The sequence below is a fragment of the Thunnus albacares genome, chromosome 3, assembly GCF_914725855.1.
Source record: "Thunnus albacares chromosome 3, fThuAlb1.1, whole genome shotgun sequence".
Lineage (NCBI taxonomy): Eukaryota > Metazoa > Chordata > Actinopteri > Scombriformes > Scombridae > Thunnus > Thunnus albacares.
Window position 1 is genome coordinate 15,263,490 of NC_058108.1, and position 19,393 is coordinate 15,282,882.

Here is a 19,393-nt window from a genome sequence, read left to right on the forward strand (position 1 = left end):
CCCTAATGTGTTGCACTGGGCTTCAGCAAAGCATCTCTCACTCCCAGTCAGACAGCCTCTCCCCCCCACTGTACGTGCACACACTCGCTCACACACACACACACACAGAGCAAACACACAGAGGCCCCTGCTGCGCTGTGGCCACTGGCTGGTAGTGATGTGTGGGTCAGAGTTTTTTAATACCCGCATACACCTGCCCCATTATGAGATCATTCGTCACTGCCCAACCTGCAAAAATATATGTTAATCAACCACCTGAGCCCAACCTGAAAACCTCCAACTTTGTTTAGTGTGTTCACTAAACACTTGTAGGCTCAGCGAGCTGTCGCCGGGGAGCAACGTGCTGCGGTTTTCTTATTAAATGTGTGGTGGTTGGCGGAAGCAGCTAGCCGTCTCAACCCCCCAAAAAACAAAGGTACTATAGCCAGAAACAGTGATTGCTGGCATGGTTAGGCAGCTAGCCACCAGCCAACCTAGCAGGAGAGCTGTTGGTCGTTTGTTGACAGCGGGAGAGAGGCGAGGCACTCAGGAGTGCGCAAAAACATCATATTCTTTTGATTGTCATGGAAAAAACAGCCCGAGTCTTTCACATAGAAATGAAGAAAGTGAGAAAGTGAAGGTCTCATTTTTTTAAGTTACATTACAATCCGTTCACTCATTTGCAATAAAAACCCATTAGTATATGTAAATTGCTTCACAGTTCTTACATATTGCCCCTTTAAAGTTGTTGTACACTCTGTCAACGGTGATACTGATGCCATCTGATTCCAGGGTGACTTGAGTCTCATCTGGGTGATCCTAGGATTTTTTTAATGGGAGCCCAGAGGGGACCAAGAACTAGTCAAAGAGTGTCCCACAACAATTCAACACATCAACTCAAAATGAACACAAAACCAAAGGTACAGCAATGAGTGTGGGCTCACAATGCATCAATGCATGCTGTTCTACAAACACACTGCTTCTTCTGTGTAGAGCATATGCCCCAGTTTAATAAACCCATATGCAGTACGTACCTACAGTATACAATATGATTACAATGTAAGGCTAATATGTTGTTAGTTATTCAAAGTAATCATCTTATCATACATGCTTTTATACAACACTAATCCAAACTATCATGGATGTTTGAGGGAAATTCTTTCAAGCAACAAAAACTCACGGCTGAGTGCACTTACAGAAACGGAGACTCCATATCAATATCTTTCTACAAGCCTTTTGATTTTATACAGCTCATTGCTCAAATCAGCCCGATTATGACTGAGAATGGAAAACAAGGTGGCTCTTTCTAAAAGATACTGCTTTTGAGATGGAGTGCCTAAACCCCTGTCAATGTGTCACAGGATTAGGAAAGCACTTCTTTAAATCAACAGTAATTAGTCAGTAGTCAAAATCTGACAGATGATGCTCCTACAGTGCACCTGCGCTATCATCCCTCACTCACCAGCAGTGGAAGTCATGTCACCACAGATCCCACTCTCTCTCTTCCTCTCTCCCTCTCAGCTCTCACAGGGTGACTGCAACTTGTCAGACGGACAGAACTTTTTAGAACGTCGCTAGGAGGATACACAGCACAGCAGCGAAACTGTCCATCAGATTACAGCATCATGCCTTACATGACCATCTAGTGTCACTCAGCCTTGGAAGCTCTCTCTAGGCTGAACTCTCTGTAGATTAGTCATTTGTTGTGAACATATGGGGCTCACGTGAAAACAAACTCTTTTTGCATGTTAGCATGCCGACATTAGCATTTAGCTCAAAGCACTGCTGTGCCTAGGTGCAGCCTTACAGAGCCTCTAGCATGGCTGTAGGCTCTTAGTCTTCTTGTATTAACGGTGGATCAAATAATATATATAATGTGAAAGATGTCACTCAGCGTTAAAATCCACAAATAATTATCACCGGGCTCTGCAGTTCTCCTCAGCTGTGCAGAGTATTTTAACGTCTTTCGGCTCATTTTTATGGTTCACAGCAGCAGGCAGCTACATTAATAACTGCTGTGGCAAGTGTACTCAGATTCTATCAGGTTTCTGCACTACTCTGCCAGAATGATCACAGTCACCACTAAGAAACATTATTTCATCTGTATCACATAACCATTATCCTCTTTGTGTCTCTGTGAAAGACGAGCCAGAAGAGAAAAACAGTCATGATATGTTAGACACGCATACACCAAATAGCAGGCACTTCATACACATAGTGTGTGTGTGTGTGTGAATCTATAGAGGTGACCTTCCTCTAAGGGAAGGATGACCCTCATTTAGGCCATTCTCCAGCTGACAGTGAAATGTTGAACGAATCCTAGGTTATGCCTCTCTCTCTCTCTTTCTCTATCAGCAACACACACACTCTTCTTCTGTGGTTTCTCTCTCTCTCCTTTATTCTCCTTGCCCCCTCCACAGCTGCAGGAGTTGAACATGCTGCCAACACTTTATTAACATTCTTTGTTCATAAACAAACACTCATCATTAGCAGTTACATCACATCACTGATGTGTTCCAAAGTAGGGAACTAACCTACTATATAATGCACACTGTACAGACTCTGCTATCTAAAAGCAGGTAGCTTGTTCAGTCTGCCCATGCCTTCCAGTCACAGCCTCCTTTTATTGTTATTAATTCCATCTAAAGCTGCACCAGCCTCAAAGCTGATATACATCAAAGAGAAGGTCATCTGTTTCTGGGTGGAGTTTGGCAGTGCAGGAGATCTGGGGTCCTCGGGGGGGGGGGTGTTAATGTCAGCATGTCAACATGTATTTTTCTGAATTCATATAACAGCAGTTACATCTCTTCCTCTAATTTCATCTACTGAGGATGTCAGTGCCAGTATGAAAGAGTGGTTTCTTCAACCTGCAGATATCCCTCCTCTTCTCTATCCTTTTGAATCAATGAGGCCTGTGAGGAGGCACTAAAAAAAATCCTGCACTGATCCAAAGTCAAAAGGGAAGAATTTCTCATATTACCACATTTTCTGCTCACTCTCATGCCATCAAATCTGCTTTTAAGCAAAAGTGGCACATTCTGCAGTCAGACACTGAATTAGCCTCTTTTTTTTTTGGTGTGTCTAAGTGGGACTGTGATTTAAGAGACTGCTTAGTCCATGCTGACTTGTCCCATAGAATTACCGCCCAGCCTGATCAGCTGCCTCCCCAGTGGCAGGAAGTTAACTGTCCACATACTGGTTAGAAAGGATCTTTCACAGATGTGCTTCCTAAGGAATTATACATGATAAGATGTCTCTGTGATTAATCTTGACACATGAATAGGTCACCTCGAGGTAACATTAACAAAGGATGCCATAAGGTAAAATGACCCAAATTATCGAGGCGCAGTACATTTTAATGATGCAAATCAACACATCTGTACATTAAGATTCCATGGCTTAGAAAAAGTCAATCTGCCAGCAAGAGCAGACACTTTAACCACTAATGAGAAGAGAATCGTTCTGGGGCACAGACCACATGACACAGACAGTTTGTTACCCAGAACTCTGAAATAGGTGTATGTTGTCTGTGTTTGCTTTATTCAGTAACACTTTAACATTTATTAGCAGTATGTAAACATTTAATAAATGGTTTATAACACAGTATAATGTAGTTATAAGCAGATAAAAGTGTTTATTAATGTATTTGTACTATGACTCCTATGTGGGAATCCATAAGTGGATGCTAAACAGATAATGAATGACAATATAGTAAAACAGTTGTAATAATATAAAATACGTCTTCATAGGTGAAGTTATGTAACTGCTGTACATTAATAAATACTTATAATGTCTTTATATCTGCTTATAACTACATTATGGTTATTAAATGTTTGTATACTGATTATACATGTTAGCTAGAGGGACTCAATGTAAAGTGCTATCTTTATTCTTCCCTGATAATGGAGGTATAACCATCATCATCTTTCTTATCTTCCTATCACCCTGTCCTCTTTAAAGCAACACTAATCAACATTTTTATATGAACAATGGATCAAACCGGCTCACACTCACTGCTCTCATCAACCTCGTTTTCAGCCACAGCGGACAGCTGTTTTCAGCGACAAAGCTCTGACAAAACCACTATATGTCACCCGCCCCCGCACCAAACAGCTGACAGAAACAGTAATCAACTAGCTGGTGAACATAGAGGAGCATTTAGCAGCTAAAGAGCTGCAGATATTTCCCTCAGGAGTTGATGGAGACCATAGAAGAAGGAGAGTGCATGGATTTACATTTGCCAGGGGGCCAGAGACACGACTGTTTGTTCACCACAGCAACTTTATAAAGGTGATAGTGACAATGCTGTTAACAGCTTGTTTTTACTGCCCCCCAAAGAGGCAACAAATATATATATATATATATATATATATATATCTGCTTTATGGTGTGTACATCTTTTTTTCCTCACCATTCATCTGAGCAACATTATATAATAAAATGATTAACTGATGAAAAAAAAGCTAAGCTAAGATTTACAAGAAGTGCAAGGGACGGAGCTGGCAGGCATGAGGAGTCACAGGTAGTTTTCAAAAAATTTACAAGAAATATGTAACAAAGGTTCTGGGCCCATAAAAGAACTAAACAGAACTAAACTCAGGCTATGCCACTTAACAAACTGAACACAAAGGGAAACATATGTAATGGCTGATCGGACCATTTTGACACAAAAAGGGGTAATACACAAACAACACACTACCAACTGAACTACAAATAACAAAAAAACAGGACAATTCTTCAAAGGTGAAGTTATTTCAATAAAAACCTATACAAAAATACTGAAACCTAATATTCTAAAGAAACAACCAGAATATCTAAACGAATTACCAAGTCCATAAAAACATTGCTGTAGCTGTGTATGATGACACAAGTGTCCCCAAATCCTCTCAGATTGCACTGCAGTAATCACAGTTTACTGCAGCATGACCAGTCTTGAAATCAAGAGTAGTGTCTTGCATCTGCAGAAAAGAATGTAAATGCTTCACCCAACTGGAGTTCAGTTTGTTAGATTTATGACCTTCAGGGTTCTCAAACACCATCCCTGAATAAGGAAGCTGTAAAAGAACCAGCCTGGACATGTGTCCTTGTGGAAAATGATGTGTAGCTTTCAGTCACACAAGTAGATGTGTAAATAAAAACAGGCAGTTGGAAAGGACTGGAATAGTATTCATGCAGTTCAATTGATCATTTCATCAGATGGTCGATGGTCAGGAATGAGGTGGACACGCAGAGAATCAATACTCAAGCCCACAGTAAATTTCCCAGGAGAAAAGGTTTGACAGTGCAAGAATTGTGTGTCATCTCAGAGTCCTTCACATCTGACTGCAACCAGATATGTTTTTCCCAGATCTGTGGGCAAATAAGAAGCAAACCCAAGACCCAACTCTTCATCAGCTATTAAATACCAAAAGTCGATTAAATTAAAAAAATTAAAAACTCTGATTTTATACTTTACAATCTTTCAAAAGGGAAAAGGGTATTTTTTAAAGTAAAATCTACACTGTGTCAACAATAATTAAAAAGTGTTGACATTTATCTTCCTGCTGCTGTGAAAATCTGCACAGAAAAGAGGAAGTGTTTTTGTTGGAAGCATGAATATATATAGCAGTCGATTTTTGTTCCTTTGTATGTGAACTTCGATCCTCATTATATTTAGCAGTGACCTTTTCTCTGCAGCACATTTCATAACCTGGTGTCATTTTGTATAATTCATGCTCAAAGGCATTGAAAGAATTGAAATTATTAAAAGTAAAGTAAAAATGTGGACAAAATGAGAAAACCTTTCTGTTGTATTGCATTGTATTATACTGTTAAACTGTTTCTCTTTTCTGTACTTACGAGTGTAAGACAAGAGCAACCCTATATATTTATATTAAATTAATCAGTATATTTAAATGTGAGAAAGATCAAAGTTTGTGATTATTATGATGATTAGACCTTAAGTGGGACTACATTAAGTTTATATTTAACTCATTTTGGTCTATGTTTAAATGTGTTAATTTAAATAAATAAAATGATTTACATGTAAATTGTGAATACGTTTATCTATCTATCCTAAACTAGATCTGTCTCCCTCACTGTTGCAATCATGGTTACACCTATACGTGCGTATGTGTGCACACCTATGAGGATCATATTTCAAGAATGTTTGACTATGGACACACCCCGACCCTGCTATTCACCAAAAGGGAAAAAAAGAAATCCTCATATGTGATTCTGAATCCAAAGGCCAGCAGTGAAGTGCTCAAGCGTCATAGATGGACTCTCAGACCAAAACAGGGAAGGTTTACCTCCAACCACTCAAAGCTGGCAAAGTGAGTACAGAGATATTATAATCTAGTCTGCTGTTCTTTTTCAGTGAGTTGCTTTTAGTGCTCATTCCAGAGTCAAGCAGATGACATGACGTTGAACCTTGTTTGCTAACAGCGCTTAATAATTGTTAAGTATTAAGAGTACAGTAATGGGAACATTATCATATCAACCTGATAGGAAAACTCAGTAAACTGACTTGACGCAACATAAATAGTTAATAAGTGACTCAGAAAGATGATATACCGTTTTACTGGCCCACAGTAAATTACTACATTGCTCGATGCTTTTGTCATAGTTTCGTGAAACACGAGCCGAAACTTATGGTTGAAAAGCTCTGAGCCTTTCTGTGTGTTGCTCTAACGAGAAACCAGAGCAAGTGGACAAGTTGGAACACAACTCAGTATCCATGTAACACATTCCTGCGCTGCACCGACACAAAGCACGCATTCACAAAATGTGCTATCAGTGCACTGACTGATTGTAGTCTCAACCATCACACCTAAAGTAATTTTAGAGATGCAAAGGCTAAGAATTCATTTCACATAATCAATTACAAATCACTGTAAATGTATTTAAATGCATCAGATAAAATAAAGGATATGTCAGTGACTTCTAGTGCTATAATATAAGTTTAAAAGTTAACATGATATTTGTTACTTAACAGCACTACAAAACTTATAAGAATAGGCATGCATTTCTTCTTTTATGTTGATAGGAGGACTGTGTCAGAGATTACACAGATACAGTAGGATGTGACTAATATTTACTTTCTGTGTAACACGTGGGAGGATCAAAACTATCATATCCATGACGAAATGTTTAGGTTGAGGGTGTGTGTTTAGATAGCTCAGGAAGAGGAGAAAAGTATTTAATCCACCATAAGCTTCAACTATGTAACTAGTCGGTGACACATTCACGCTATATTGTAGTTAGTATTATTCTGTCATAACCAGCATCTTCTTCCTCTGTCTCTCTCCTCTCAGAAATGGAAGCCAGTGTGCTTGTCTCTGTTTCCCCACAGCAGCAATGGAGTGGGTCGACTGGAGATCCAGAATATGGGAGGTACGCTAATGTTATCTTGTTTCAGCACTTCCAGTTCATCATTACAATTGCCTTGTAGTTTTTGCTATAATTTCTTTTGGTTTTAATAACATTGCACTCACCAAGCTAGATCTGGGAACACAAGTTCAATTGCTTTCACTAGGCAGGGAAGTCTAATGGAAGAAGCTATTAAGATGCATTATGGGAAAATCTTTTTGGAGTTAGATCCATACTAGGGACTAAAAGTCAGAATATCTGCTACATCTGCTTATTTTTGTAATGTGTCTCTTGCAAGCCTGCCAACCTGGTGGAAATTCAATACTAAAGCCCATCCAAAATGTCAGCAATAATCGATCATTACACAGCTGTGTGGCTGTGTAGAAGGTCAAAGTTAAACCAGGAAGTTTGTCTGTAAACTGTAATGGATGATGGATGGACAGGTCGGTAGTCCTTTATCATTTTCTCTTCCAAAAAAAGCATTGTCTAAACTGGGGCTTTGTTTACGTCTGCCTGTCTGACTGGTTCTTGCCTCATCAGGTTGATGGATACAATAGGAATGATGAACAAAATAAGGCCCAGTGCTAAAAAAAAGGGATTATCCTTTAATTCATCTTGTAACACTAAACTTCATATTTGATATATTTCATATACATTTATCCTCCAGTTACAGTTTGGATTAAATTAGTTAAATTAGTTACAATAGACCCCATCTTACACAGAATGGTGCATCTGAAATGCTCTTCACCAAACTGTAGGCCCAAAATATATCAGAGGTTGGGTAGAACAACGGCTGAAAACAAGAATCCCTGAGAAGCTAAACATAAAGCCAGAGAAAGCACAAGCAGGGAGAGATGAGTGCAGCGCCTGTCATGGGGAATCATGGAGAAACAGCCCACAGGTGGATGCTGTGTGGTGGTGGTGGATGTGTGTGACGTGTATGCAGCAGCAGGGCGAGCGGCAGCAGCAGAACATGAGCAGTGAGTTTGACAGCTTAAATAGACCCCAGAATTGGAGATGGTCTTATGTAAGCTCAGCGGATGCATTTGCATGACGCATTGCCTCTTGAGTAATCCGTGTGAACTTGCATGCAGGCTTCACTTGTGCACATATTACACATGCTGTACATATTGAATAATCCAAAGAACAAAAAGTAACATGAAGAGGTGTTTTAGAATGATAACATGAGTAACATGACTTCAAAAAAGGGAACACATAATCAGCCGTAAGTGGTGGAGAAAGTTAACTGTGGGGTGCAGACGGGCAAAGTAGTTGAAAGTACTTCAGCTGCAGTGAGGAAAGTGAAGTGTGGTGTAACTAAGTGGATGTTAGACTCTGTGTACTGTTATGAATGCTGCTGTGTGTGATGACCATGTTCCAGCTAAGGTGGGTCCCAAAAGGATGTGATGATGCACACTGAGGCAGGGTGTTTGTGAGGACAGTCAATTTGGAGGCTTCCAAACAGAGTGAGTTGACCTGAAAGTGCCTAAGTGGCTGCCATGATAAAAGCTGGTTGAATTAGTCAGAGAGGACGAGGAAGGAGCTGCAGTGCTTCTAGAGCCTGAAACAGGAGTCTCCTGTTGTGTAAAAGGAAAGAATTAATTCCAGCTCACAATGCAGGTGTTTCTGATTTTGTCCAGTAAATACATGTTATAGATTTCAGAGCCATGAACCTCATCACTCCAATCTGCCATACACGGGGCTTCTCAAAGAAATTTTGACAAATTTCAGCCTGACCTTTATGTTCTTAAAAGGCTATGCTGAAGACATGAATATGAAGATTTTGACCTCTAGTATCTAGTGTTTTTGTGTATATAATTTGATTTGGTATTTAGTTCTTATTTACTTGAGTACAATTTATTAGTATAACTTTTTTAAATGTGTATAGTTTTTTTACGTGGACTTTGCCATTGTTTATTTCTATGAATTATCTCTTTATCTTTCCTTCAACTCATGATGTTTTCCATCAGTGTCAGTGAAAAGTGGTTAGAAAAAGCAAAATGAGACAGGAAGTCATTTTAAAAAACTATTTTGTCAAAATAGGACTCCTGAATGCTGGCGAGAGTCACAAATACACCAGAGATTAACTAATGAGTCAACTTAGGTCTGTCAAAGTCCTCCACCTAAAGGTGTTGTTAGTGTGTTAGTGTCCAAAGTCCAAAGTGTAACAGCGTGCAGTGTTTTGCTTTGCTTGTCAAGTAGGTGTATGAGACTTTTAGTTCTATTGGGAAAACACAAGTTTTATCTGATCTACAAAATACATTTTACATTCATAGCATTAACAATAATTATTTTGGCATAAAGAAATAAGGGAGAATAAACGTCAGATTTATACAGAATCAAAATTCTTCCCTTTGAACTCTGTGTGACCTGCCTGTATACATTTACTTTTTCTTGCTATTTCCTGACAAATGCTGTATTCTGTTATTCAATATTCACTCTTAAAATGGGTCTGTTGTTTAGCCCCTATATATGAAGAATGATTTTGTCTAACTTGTCAATTTTTTATTGTGTCTCTGTTTGTCTTGTTTTTATGCTGTTTTATTCTTCTTTGTCCTCACTGTGGGGCAGCAGGAAACCAGCTGGTAATGTTTCACGTTGCTCTGTGGTTGTTCCTTCTAAAGAAAGGAGAAAAAAAATGGAAATAGATTCACACAAAACAAGAGAGACAGTGTATTTACCAAAGGTTCTGGAATTCAATCTCACTTCAGGTGCAGTTATACATGGATAATGTGTATATGCTGAAACAAGCATGTCGCACTTCTTCTATTATTACAATCAGTGATGTCAGAGCATATGTTTTGAGAATGTGAAGATGAATTCATTTAAAACATGTTGAAATTACTTGTCATCCCATCAACATCATTTCTTTTGCATGCGAAGCAGCACTGAAATCACAGTCTGCTTTCACAAGATGGCGCCATATCCCTTCCATGTGACATGATATTCAGCACATACATGTGCTATTCTGACAATCACACTCATATTGTGTATAAGTATTTTGTTTTTCTTCATCATTCTATTAAAGTTGCTTTAAAAAATCAACATCAACATTCCAAAACTGACATCTGGACATAAAAAGAACAAATGAAGAATGAAAGTACATTCAAAGATTGGTGTGTAAATCCAGTAACACCAGATGAACCTTTGGGCAAATGACCAAGATATGACAGCCAACTTCAAAACAATATTTTAAAGTAACTATGGCAAACATCTGAACACCTGAGATGCTTCAACATAAACAGAATAGAAGCTCTTGGTCTCTGAGCCCCATTAAGTAAAACAAGGCAGAACTATTTGTAAACATTAATAACATTATATGAATATGAATTATTATCCAGTGACAGCTCAATGCTGTTGACTGGATTGTCTTCAACAGATACTGTATTTCCATTTACTGCATATCACTGGTGTAAAGGAGGAGTTCCCAAACGTTTTCAGCTTGAGACCCAAAAGAGAAAAAAAGAAAAAAAATTACATCATGAATTGCCATAACATCTACATTTAAACTACTGATAAAGAACACAACAAACCATGAATTTAAAATGTATATGAAATGTATTTATTTCATCATAAAAGTGCATGACAACAATAATCAAATTTGCTGAGTGTAATGTTAAGTTTCTCACCACCTCAAAACATGTACATACAATTTTGTAACACTTTTAAATGAACAAACATGTTCTACTCACCTTTCTATTTCTCACTCCTTTCTCAACTCTCCATTTCTCCATTTCCCCTCCCTCCGTCCCTCAACCTTAAACCCCAACACTGAGCAACATTCTGATGCTAGAAGGGCTGTAATATTTCCTCAATGGCACAATGAAATCTAATGAGAGGTGTGTGGTTAGTTGAAGTTTTCAACCAGCACATCTATTCTGGGCTTGGTTTTTGAAAGTCTGAGGTCATGCTGTGCATTTAGTCTATTTCTGTATTTGTTTTTCAGGTATGCTAGATTGGAAAACCTAGATTTAGTATCTCGGTGCCAAACTGAATCAACACATCTACAGCTTTCCTAGTTAAGCAGGAGAACTCTACCTGGAAATGAGCAATCCAAAACTGTGAGAGGGTGATTGTCTCAAAAGGCATTACTGCCATAGTTGAGCTGCAGTGTGACCAGTGCCTCTAACTCTGTCTGACTTAAACCAGCTATAGTGATGACATAGCTTGTAAGGGATACTTCACCCACTAAAAGTTTACCACTCAGGGGAACACCTGTGGTCTCTTAGTAGGCAGAGAGGACAGGAAACATTGCCAGTTCTCCTGTACCCAGCTGGGACTGCCACAGATTCAGGCGTGCAGTGAATCCTTGAATTCCATCTTCCAGCTCCAAAATGTTGTTCTCCTTTCCTTTGTGTTCAGTGTGTCGAGCGTATTAAAAATGACTTCAAGATATAGGCAAATCTTGCCATTCCTGAAAATGCTTGGCAAGGTTAGGGTCTTCATTCTTGAGGTAGGCCATGAACTCTTCCCTCTGTGTCCACACTCTCTGCAGAACGAGCAGGTGCTCATGCTCTGCCCCCATTTCCCTGCATATCTCTGCGAAGAGCCTTGATTGTAGTGGTTGCTTTTTGATTAGATTCACTACTCTCACAACTACATCAAAAACCTCTCCTAGGTCATGCTGTAATGCTTGCAATGCAATACAGTTAATCCTTTCCAATTTGAAGTCTTTCAAATTTGAGTCCACCACTCTGAAAATATCCTCTCCTGTTGTTTTTGTGTTGTAGGGATCATGCACCATTTTATGTAGGGCATTTAGATTAAATTTGGCTATCAGAAATAAATAATAATTATCAGAAATAATTCATAATTCTATTAAGTAATATGACTTAATTTACATTAAGTCCTCTTCAGGGCACTACTGTAAAAGACAGGGAAAATTGATAACCAATTAATTATTTCAGTCTAATTAAATATACTAACCATCAATAGGGAACTCTGATTAACAATTAACTTAATAACTACAACCAAAATCACAATATGTGTGTGTGTGTGTCTGTGTGAATTGCAAGCAAAACTCAAAAGATTCAAAATGTTTGACAAAGTGATGGACTCATGTCCAAAATGACGTCTCAGGTCGTGTGTGTGTGTGTCTTTGTCCTGCCTCCCAGGTCAGAAACAAAGGAGTTTATAAAGCGGGAACTTTGAGTTTCCTCTCTGTCTGTGTTTAAAGCCAATTCCTGTAGGACACGGTGCCAAGTTAAAAAATATGTTAGTTAGTGTGAATGCAAAATGTGTTAGTAACTCCAGTCCTATGAATACATGTGTGAAGTATAAACTAACATCACCTCAGCGGCGTCACTATCCAAAATCTAAATTATGAACAGACATTGTACAATTAAGCTCAATGAACACCGTTAAATCAAATCAAAACATGTACACCAACAACATTAAATATTCTTGTGCTTAGCCATGTGCAATGTTATGCTATGTTATGCTAACATATGACTAATCTAGCTGCAGTGAAAATGTTTTGTGTTCAATATATTCCCTCTGTAACCGACTTTTGAATATCTTCTGCCATGTCCTTGACAGACTCAACTTTGTTTGCTGCTTTCTCACCCAAAAGAGAGAGACACACATACACACACACATCTTTTAACATGGTTTTATCAGCTGCTCCCCAATGGAATGGGGATTCTTTGTCTTGGCAATGTGGAGGCTGACTTGGTATGATTCCTTCAGTGCTGCTCTGTTCCCTTTGAATGCCTAGTAGATGAAAGAGGGGATATTATCGTTAAAAATCACCACTCTCACTGGTCACCATCACATTAGTCACACACACACATACACACACACGAAGAATTTCTGACATTTGACTGGCATGGAAACTAACACACATACACACTTAACTAATACAAACATAAAAAAACACATAACTGACTCTTCCACTGTCAAAACAATGTTGAATAAATGCACTTTGTTGTCTAATCCGCATTAGGGACAAGTCCGCAAGTTAGGGGCGGAATGTCGTGCATGACTGTTGCGTGGTGTTGGCTGTTGCTGCGACACGGAGCCAGTTTGGTAAATGAGCAAATACAGGAGAGCCTTGCGAAAAGTGACATTACAAAAAAAATAAACTTTATGGCTAGCTAGCTAACTTTATTTCATCTCCAATTCGCAGGCTAATGTCAGTTGCAGCTAGCAAGATAACGTCAGCCATCATGGCTAACACTGACAAGTAATGTTAGCTAGCTAGCAACATACATACTAGTCACCATCTAACCAGTGAAAGTAACAGACACACAAAACAATTCAAATGCTACACAAACACAACTTACTTTTCCACTGTCAAAATACTGTCACCTTAAAGGACCAGTGTGTAGGATTTAGTGGCATCTAGCAGTGAGGTCGCAGATTGCAACAAACTGACCCCCTCTTCCACGCTTGTAGGAGAATCTATGGTGGCTGTGAAACTTGCGAAAAATGTTAAAGGCCCTCTCTGGAGTCAGTGTTTGGTTTGTCCATTCTGGGCTACTGTAAAAACATGGCGGTGCAACATAGTGGGTTCCATGGAAGAAGACCCACTCCCTATATAGATATAAAGTGCTCATTCTAAGGTAACGAAAACACAAGCTTTTTAATTTCAGGTGATTATACACTAATTAAAACATACTTATGAATATTATACTCCATTTCTGCTAAGTCTGTTCTGCTAGATGCCACTAAATTCAACACATTGTCTCCTGAACATCTCTTCTTTGCAGAGGAAACATTCTTTTGACTTTGTTCATTTTAAAGTTCTTATTACTGAGCATCTCCCCACATAAAATACATTGAGGCCTCTGCTCTGCATTTAGAATGGCTTTGGTGAAACCAAAGTTTATGAACTCTGGATCGTCCAGGATCGTGAGGGGGGGGGGACACACACAGCATCTGAGCTGAACACTCATCTTCTATTTTAATTTTCAAAATGAATTCACATATCATAGAACTGTTACCCATTTTGGGTTGCGAGCCTAAGTTTGGGAAACGCTGGTGTAAAGTAAATAGACTTAAACCTACAGGTTTCTTTTAAGGGAAAATTGCTACATCTGTCAGCCAAAAGGCTACTCACACCTCCTGCTTAAAGATATCACCTGTGGCAATTTGGCATTCAGGAAAGTTGCCTTGTGCAGTGTCTCCATCCTGAGAAAGTGTGTGTTATGCAGTCTAGAATACTCTCTCTGCTGAAACGGGCTTACAACAATACAAAGTGTATGTGATTGCTGTATGTGTTTGGCAAATAAGCTTGATGAGGTGGTTTGTCCCTTATTTCTGAGAGTATGATATATTAGAACCAATACTGATGCATTCACACACATTAATCATGTTGTTCAAGAGATTAATTAATACATTACACATCATATAATTCTTTTTCACAAAATACAGGCCTGCTCTGGGAAAGGTGTTTAAGGTGGAAAGATATTTTGAATAAAATAATCTTCAGATATGAGTTGTAACTCTTTGCTGATGGGCATATATTTGAACCTAACAGGCCTGTGCCTGTTTGTCCATCATGTATCCTGCAGGGGGCGGGGCAGGAGGTGATCACAGCGCTGTGGTCAGGAGACATCACCAGCCTCATGGGGACAGGAAGCTGAAAGTGGTCCGACTGTCCGAGCTGATTAGTGTCCTCAGACTCCCCCCAAATGCTGAGGCCTGTCCCATGGTCAGTTTTTCTGGGTGTTTATAATGTTTGCATTTATCAGTAATAGTTAAAACAGATGAAAATACTACAAGCTGCTCTCTGTGCTGTTTGCAGGAGAACATGTCAGCATTTTGTGTGGAGACACAGGACAGAACAATGGTGTTTGCTGCACTCAAAGACGACTGCGTGGACTGGGTGGAAAAACTGTGTCAAAGCACCTTTCAGGTGAGAGGGGGGCAGAAATTACCTAAATTGTATTAATGGTTAGTACCTTGATAATTATTACTTCAGGCAAAACAGGTTACATCAGTGTCCTGTAAAAAAGCCAAGAGAAGTTCTGAGAGCTCCTCATCAACAGTATTTAGGTGTGCTATACTGTAATTATCGACTAATTGGGATAAAAGGTAGTTTTTATGGCTCAGCAGAGTTCAGAGTAATTAGTCAAGTTTGCATACAACACCTGTTCCAAAGGCATTCTTTTGTAATTTGATTTAGTGTAACAACTCTTTTCTTCCCCTCACTCTCTCTGTGTCTTTGTCTCTCAGAGAGGTGGTGGCTCGAGCCCTAATCAGTTTCATATGGAAGAAAACCAGATATATGCCACAGTAAAGGAAGGTAAATCTCCCCTGTACTCTGCTCCTACTCTTTCATCTTCTCCTCTATTTTGCCATTTTTTCTCCTCTCTGTGTTTCATTACTTCCGCAACCCACCATAATCCTACTGTCATCACTTCTCTTAATGTGACACTTATCTCTTACCTGTCCTGTTTAGAGGAGATTTGTTGTTGATGGTATGTAAAAGAAACTTAACAAGAAAATGATTGAGTCGAGCGAGTTCAAAAGTGTACTTATTAAAGTGGTGATTGGCTGCACTTAGCACACACATGGGGGAGGTAACTTGTTTGTAATTTGCAGCCAATGTAAGCAAATGTGTCTGCATGAAACAAACCTAAATAGATAGGTTGTTTTGGTATATTTTGGCAAAAATATGAGTATTTAGAACATATTGAGCAAATAATGAACGGCAGTAAAACTGTTCGTTGTGAATCTATTGTAACTACTGTGAATCCAAGTTAACTATAGCTGCCGTCCTCCAGGAAGGGGCAGGCTACAACTTTCTTAGAGCTAACTTTTCATGCCCACATTTGATCAAAACATACAGTAGGTTTTCGGTAGAGTATGTTAAAGGTACTCTTAAGAGTTTCTGACCTCTAGTAGTGCTATTGAGTGGGTACATGTTGTGTTTGTCTCATTTGTGCATGGACACAAGGACACACGTGCATGTGGGTGGCGCAATACACAGTCTTGCCAATGGTTTCACACTATTTCAGTGATCTACAGGTGACGGTAATCCACCGAGAAACACAGCAATGTGCCAACAAAGGCAGGGAAGAAGAAGACTGCAAGCTAGTAAACTTGAATGTAGGATTTAAAATGCTTTCAAAATCGGCTTTGCAAATGTTTTATGAGCAAGTAAATTCATTCAACAAATTTTTGGTGGTCTTTTGGTGAGGAACACTCAATGTAAATATAACTTGTTTGTTTACAAGAAAACTCCACAGGGCATCTCAAACTCTAAGGGCCAAATCCACAAAGGCTTCTGCGGCCGCTAAAAATGAGCAAATGAGCAAATTGCACTCAGCTGCAGAACTTTATGGGCATGTTTGCGCCGGCATATTATAAAAAAAGTCTTTTGTGAATAGGACCTTAAAGCAGGGCAGATTGCAGGCGCAAATACTACGTGATTCACAGTGCTATTAGCGGGCGCAATCCATTCTTTGTGGATTTGGCCCTAAGTATTGAGGATTGAACAATGTTCTGCTTTATCAAACTGCAAGCTATTTTATTTTCACAATAGTGACTGAGAGGATTCTCTCTCTTCTCTCCAGCCTCAGAGTTCTGGGTGGTGGTGCAGAGGACAGATGCAGCATTACGTTGCGGCCTCCAGGGGTCATACTGGCTGCAGGTGGGGCAAGAATCGCTACTTCTGAGAGAAATACAGAAGATGAATGTTATTAGAGAATGGCCATACGAACTGCTGAGGCGATATGGAAAAGATAAGGTAAGGTTTGCAATATCCTAAGCAATCGACCCAGCTTTCCTGAATTTTAAAACTAAATAATACAAGTTTCACATGGATTGGATTGCAAAGGTGTTGCATTGCATTGTTTTTCATTCTTAGAATTTTCATTACATGAAGATACCTTATATGGCTCTTTGTGTTTACTTATCAGCTGGCCTTAACAATTGAAGCAGGCAGACGCTGCGACTCTGGTCCTGGAACCTTCACCTTTGAGACACAGCAGCCTGAGAAAATATTCTCCCTGATTCAAAGTACCATCAAACAGAAGTCTTCATCTGGTACTTCAGGCAACCATAACCAAGAGGGTGAGAGAGTTATTGTAACCAACATACAGGCTCATTCCCCTCTCCCAAAAATACCTGATATGACCAGTATGGCTTCCATTCTGGAAAACAAACTGCGGACACAGGAGAAGACATCAGAAGAGAGTGTGCATGTTCAAGAAGATCCAGTTGGTTCATCACAATGTGGGTCAGCACAGCCAGCTCCTATCACCCTCATGCCTCTCCCATTGGTCCCCACACATGACAGCCCCTCTGGAGTTTGTCATGGTGGCCAATCAGAAGCTGTATATGCCGACCCAGCTGATTGCCTCCAATCTACGCCAAAACCCCAAGTGACCACAGCTCTGTATGTAGACCCTGCAAGCGTTCTTCCACTTCAACCCCCCAGTTCAAGAGAACCCGTCACTCTGCCTTCTGATTCCTCCACTCCCTGCTTCATCATCAGTCACCAAGATTCAATCTACTCAGAGGTGTATGACAAAGTCATCCCAGTCCAGAGCAAACCGAATGTCGTTAAGAGTAAAGGAAAGATGAAGGGTTTTGCAGATGATGAACCCATTTATACTGAGCCCCTGAGCAAGAAGGAGTCTCATAAAAATGAAACCAAACCAGACCCGTTTGCCCACCTTTATGCTCAAGTTTGCAAAACAACTCCAGCTTCTAGTCCCTCTTCATCTTCTAACACCACCCCGTCCTTCTCTGCGTCCTCTTCCCCTGTTACCACCAGTATGACCACAGCAAAAGCCTCGGACCAATCTCTTGATGATGTCATCTATGAAAACCTGGGGATTATATAATTCAGCCATTTAAATCAACTGAGTACCAAAATGCTTTACCTACTTCTGCAGTATGTAAAGCCTAACTGCACTTGCTGTTGTGTGTATGTATTCAAACAATTTGCTTGTGTCCATTCATGTGTTACTGTCTATTCAAAAATCAACTAGTTGTGAACAAATTAAAATTTACTGTATGTGTAATGGTTTGGCTTACTAAACTAACCTTTCTTAGAGAGGGACAAGGGAGTTCTACAGCTGAAAATGCTTAAAGAGGGAATTCCACCCTAAAAAGCCCAACTTTGGAAGATACTCCCTTTGACTAACTGCTGAAGCCTCATATTAACCTCAAGTAAACTTTTGAATTTATTTTGCACGAATGAGAGCTGTGGATTTTTTCCCATATCTTTTACACTGGAAGCTCATTTGGAAGAATTCTCTTAATGCACAGTATTTTAGGACAGACCTAAAAAAATGTGAATCTATATTTTAATAGGGACCCAACAGTATCCATGTAGGGACAAATATCACTGAGACCTTCTGTTCAAAACTGCATTAGAGAACCTCCTCTATTAACACTATTGCTAGATTGACATATTCACATTCTGGGGCATATAGGGTGTTCTTCCACAGCCTGGACAATGTGAGCACAAGCACAAATTCAAACCGTATCAAGATGATAAAACTGTTCAATTAAATCAAGACAGTCTCAATGTAAAAATGTTTTGTAAATATTCCGAGAATAACTAAAAAAAAATCTAATCAATGGACTGAATTTGCAAATTTCAGACAATTTGTATGCACTGCACAGGGATGCATGATATATTTTTCTAATGCCATAAGGTTGACAATATATTAAATTATTAAATCCATGTAGATTAGTTTTCTTATGATATTGTTTTGTTGAGTAACTCAAATAAGCATGTTTACAAAGAATGTCATATCATTGCTTTTCATGTGTGTCTGATTTTTTGTTATAATGCTGTATAAATAGCAGATGAAATAAGTATTTGTTGCTTTTATAGAGCATTTCTGAAAGTATTAGTAAAAGTTATGTATTGCCCACACCTCTTTTTATCTGAACAAACTAGGCTGTTCCATGAACACATAACCAATATAGATCATATTTTTATATGTAAATATATTTACTTTTTTTTTTAACCACAAATGAATGTTGTACAAAATGTTGTATGTGTTGGCCACATTCATTTTATACAAATCAACCAATTTCTCTTTGGTATTTAAAGCATGCCAATGTAACTTTTGAAAGAAAAACACACTCCTCCTTTTAT

At 39.1% G+C, this 19,393-nt stretch overlaps 1 protein-coding gene across 2 annotated transcripts; it reads left to right on the forward strand.

Annotated features, from left to right (window-relative positions):
- Positions 1-6,140: 6,140 nt before the first annotated feature.
- dok1a (docking protein 1a) lies at positions 6,141-18,558 on the forward strand. 2 transcript variants are annotated; one of them, XM_044339810.1, is made up of 7 exons: positions 6,141-6,293; positions 7,275-7,353; positions 14,844-14,983; positions 15,077-15,187; positions 15,508-15,577; positions 16,851-17,023; positions 17,196-18,558. In XM_044339810.1, the coding sequence occupies exons 1-7, from the start codon at positions 6,237-6,239 to the stop codon at positions 18,123-18,125; spliced, it is 1,560 nt and encodes a 519-aa protein (XP_044195745.1). In that variant the 5' UTR covers positions 6,141-6,236; the 3' UTR covers positions 18,126-18,558. The 2 variants fall into 2 exon arrangements, with proteins under 2 accessions (XP_044195745.1, XP_044195752.1); XM_044339817.1 differs by having other exon boundaries at positions 6,193-6,297.
- Positions 18,559-19,393: the final 835 nt, after the last annotated feature.

Bases quoted from the DNA above. Each gene is read 5' to 3' on its own strand.
- dok1a (XM_044339810.1), top strand. From the start codon at position 6,237: ATGGACTCTCAGACCAAAACAGGGAAGGTTTACCTCCAACCACTCAAA. The intron at 14,984-15,076 runs GTCAGTTTTTCT...TGCTGTTTGCAG, and splicing joins ATGCTGAGGCCTGTCCCATG to GAGAACATGTCAGCATTTTG. The intron at 17,024-17,195 runs GTAAGGTTTGCA...TTTACTTATCAG, and splicing joins GGCGATATGGAAAAGATAAG to CTGGCCTTAACAATTGAAGC.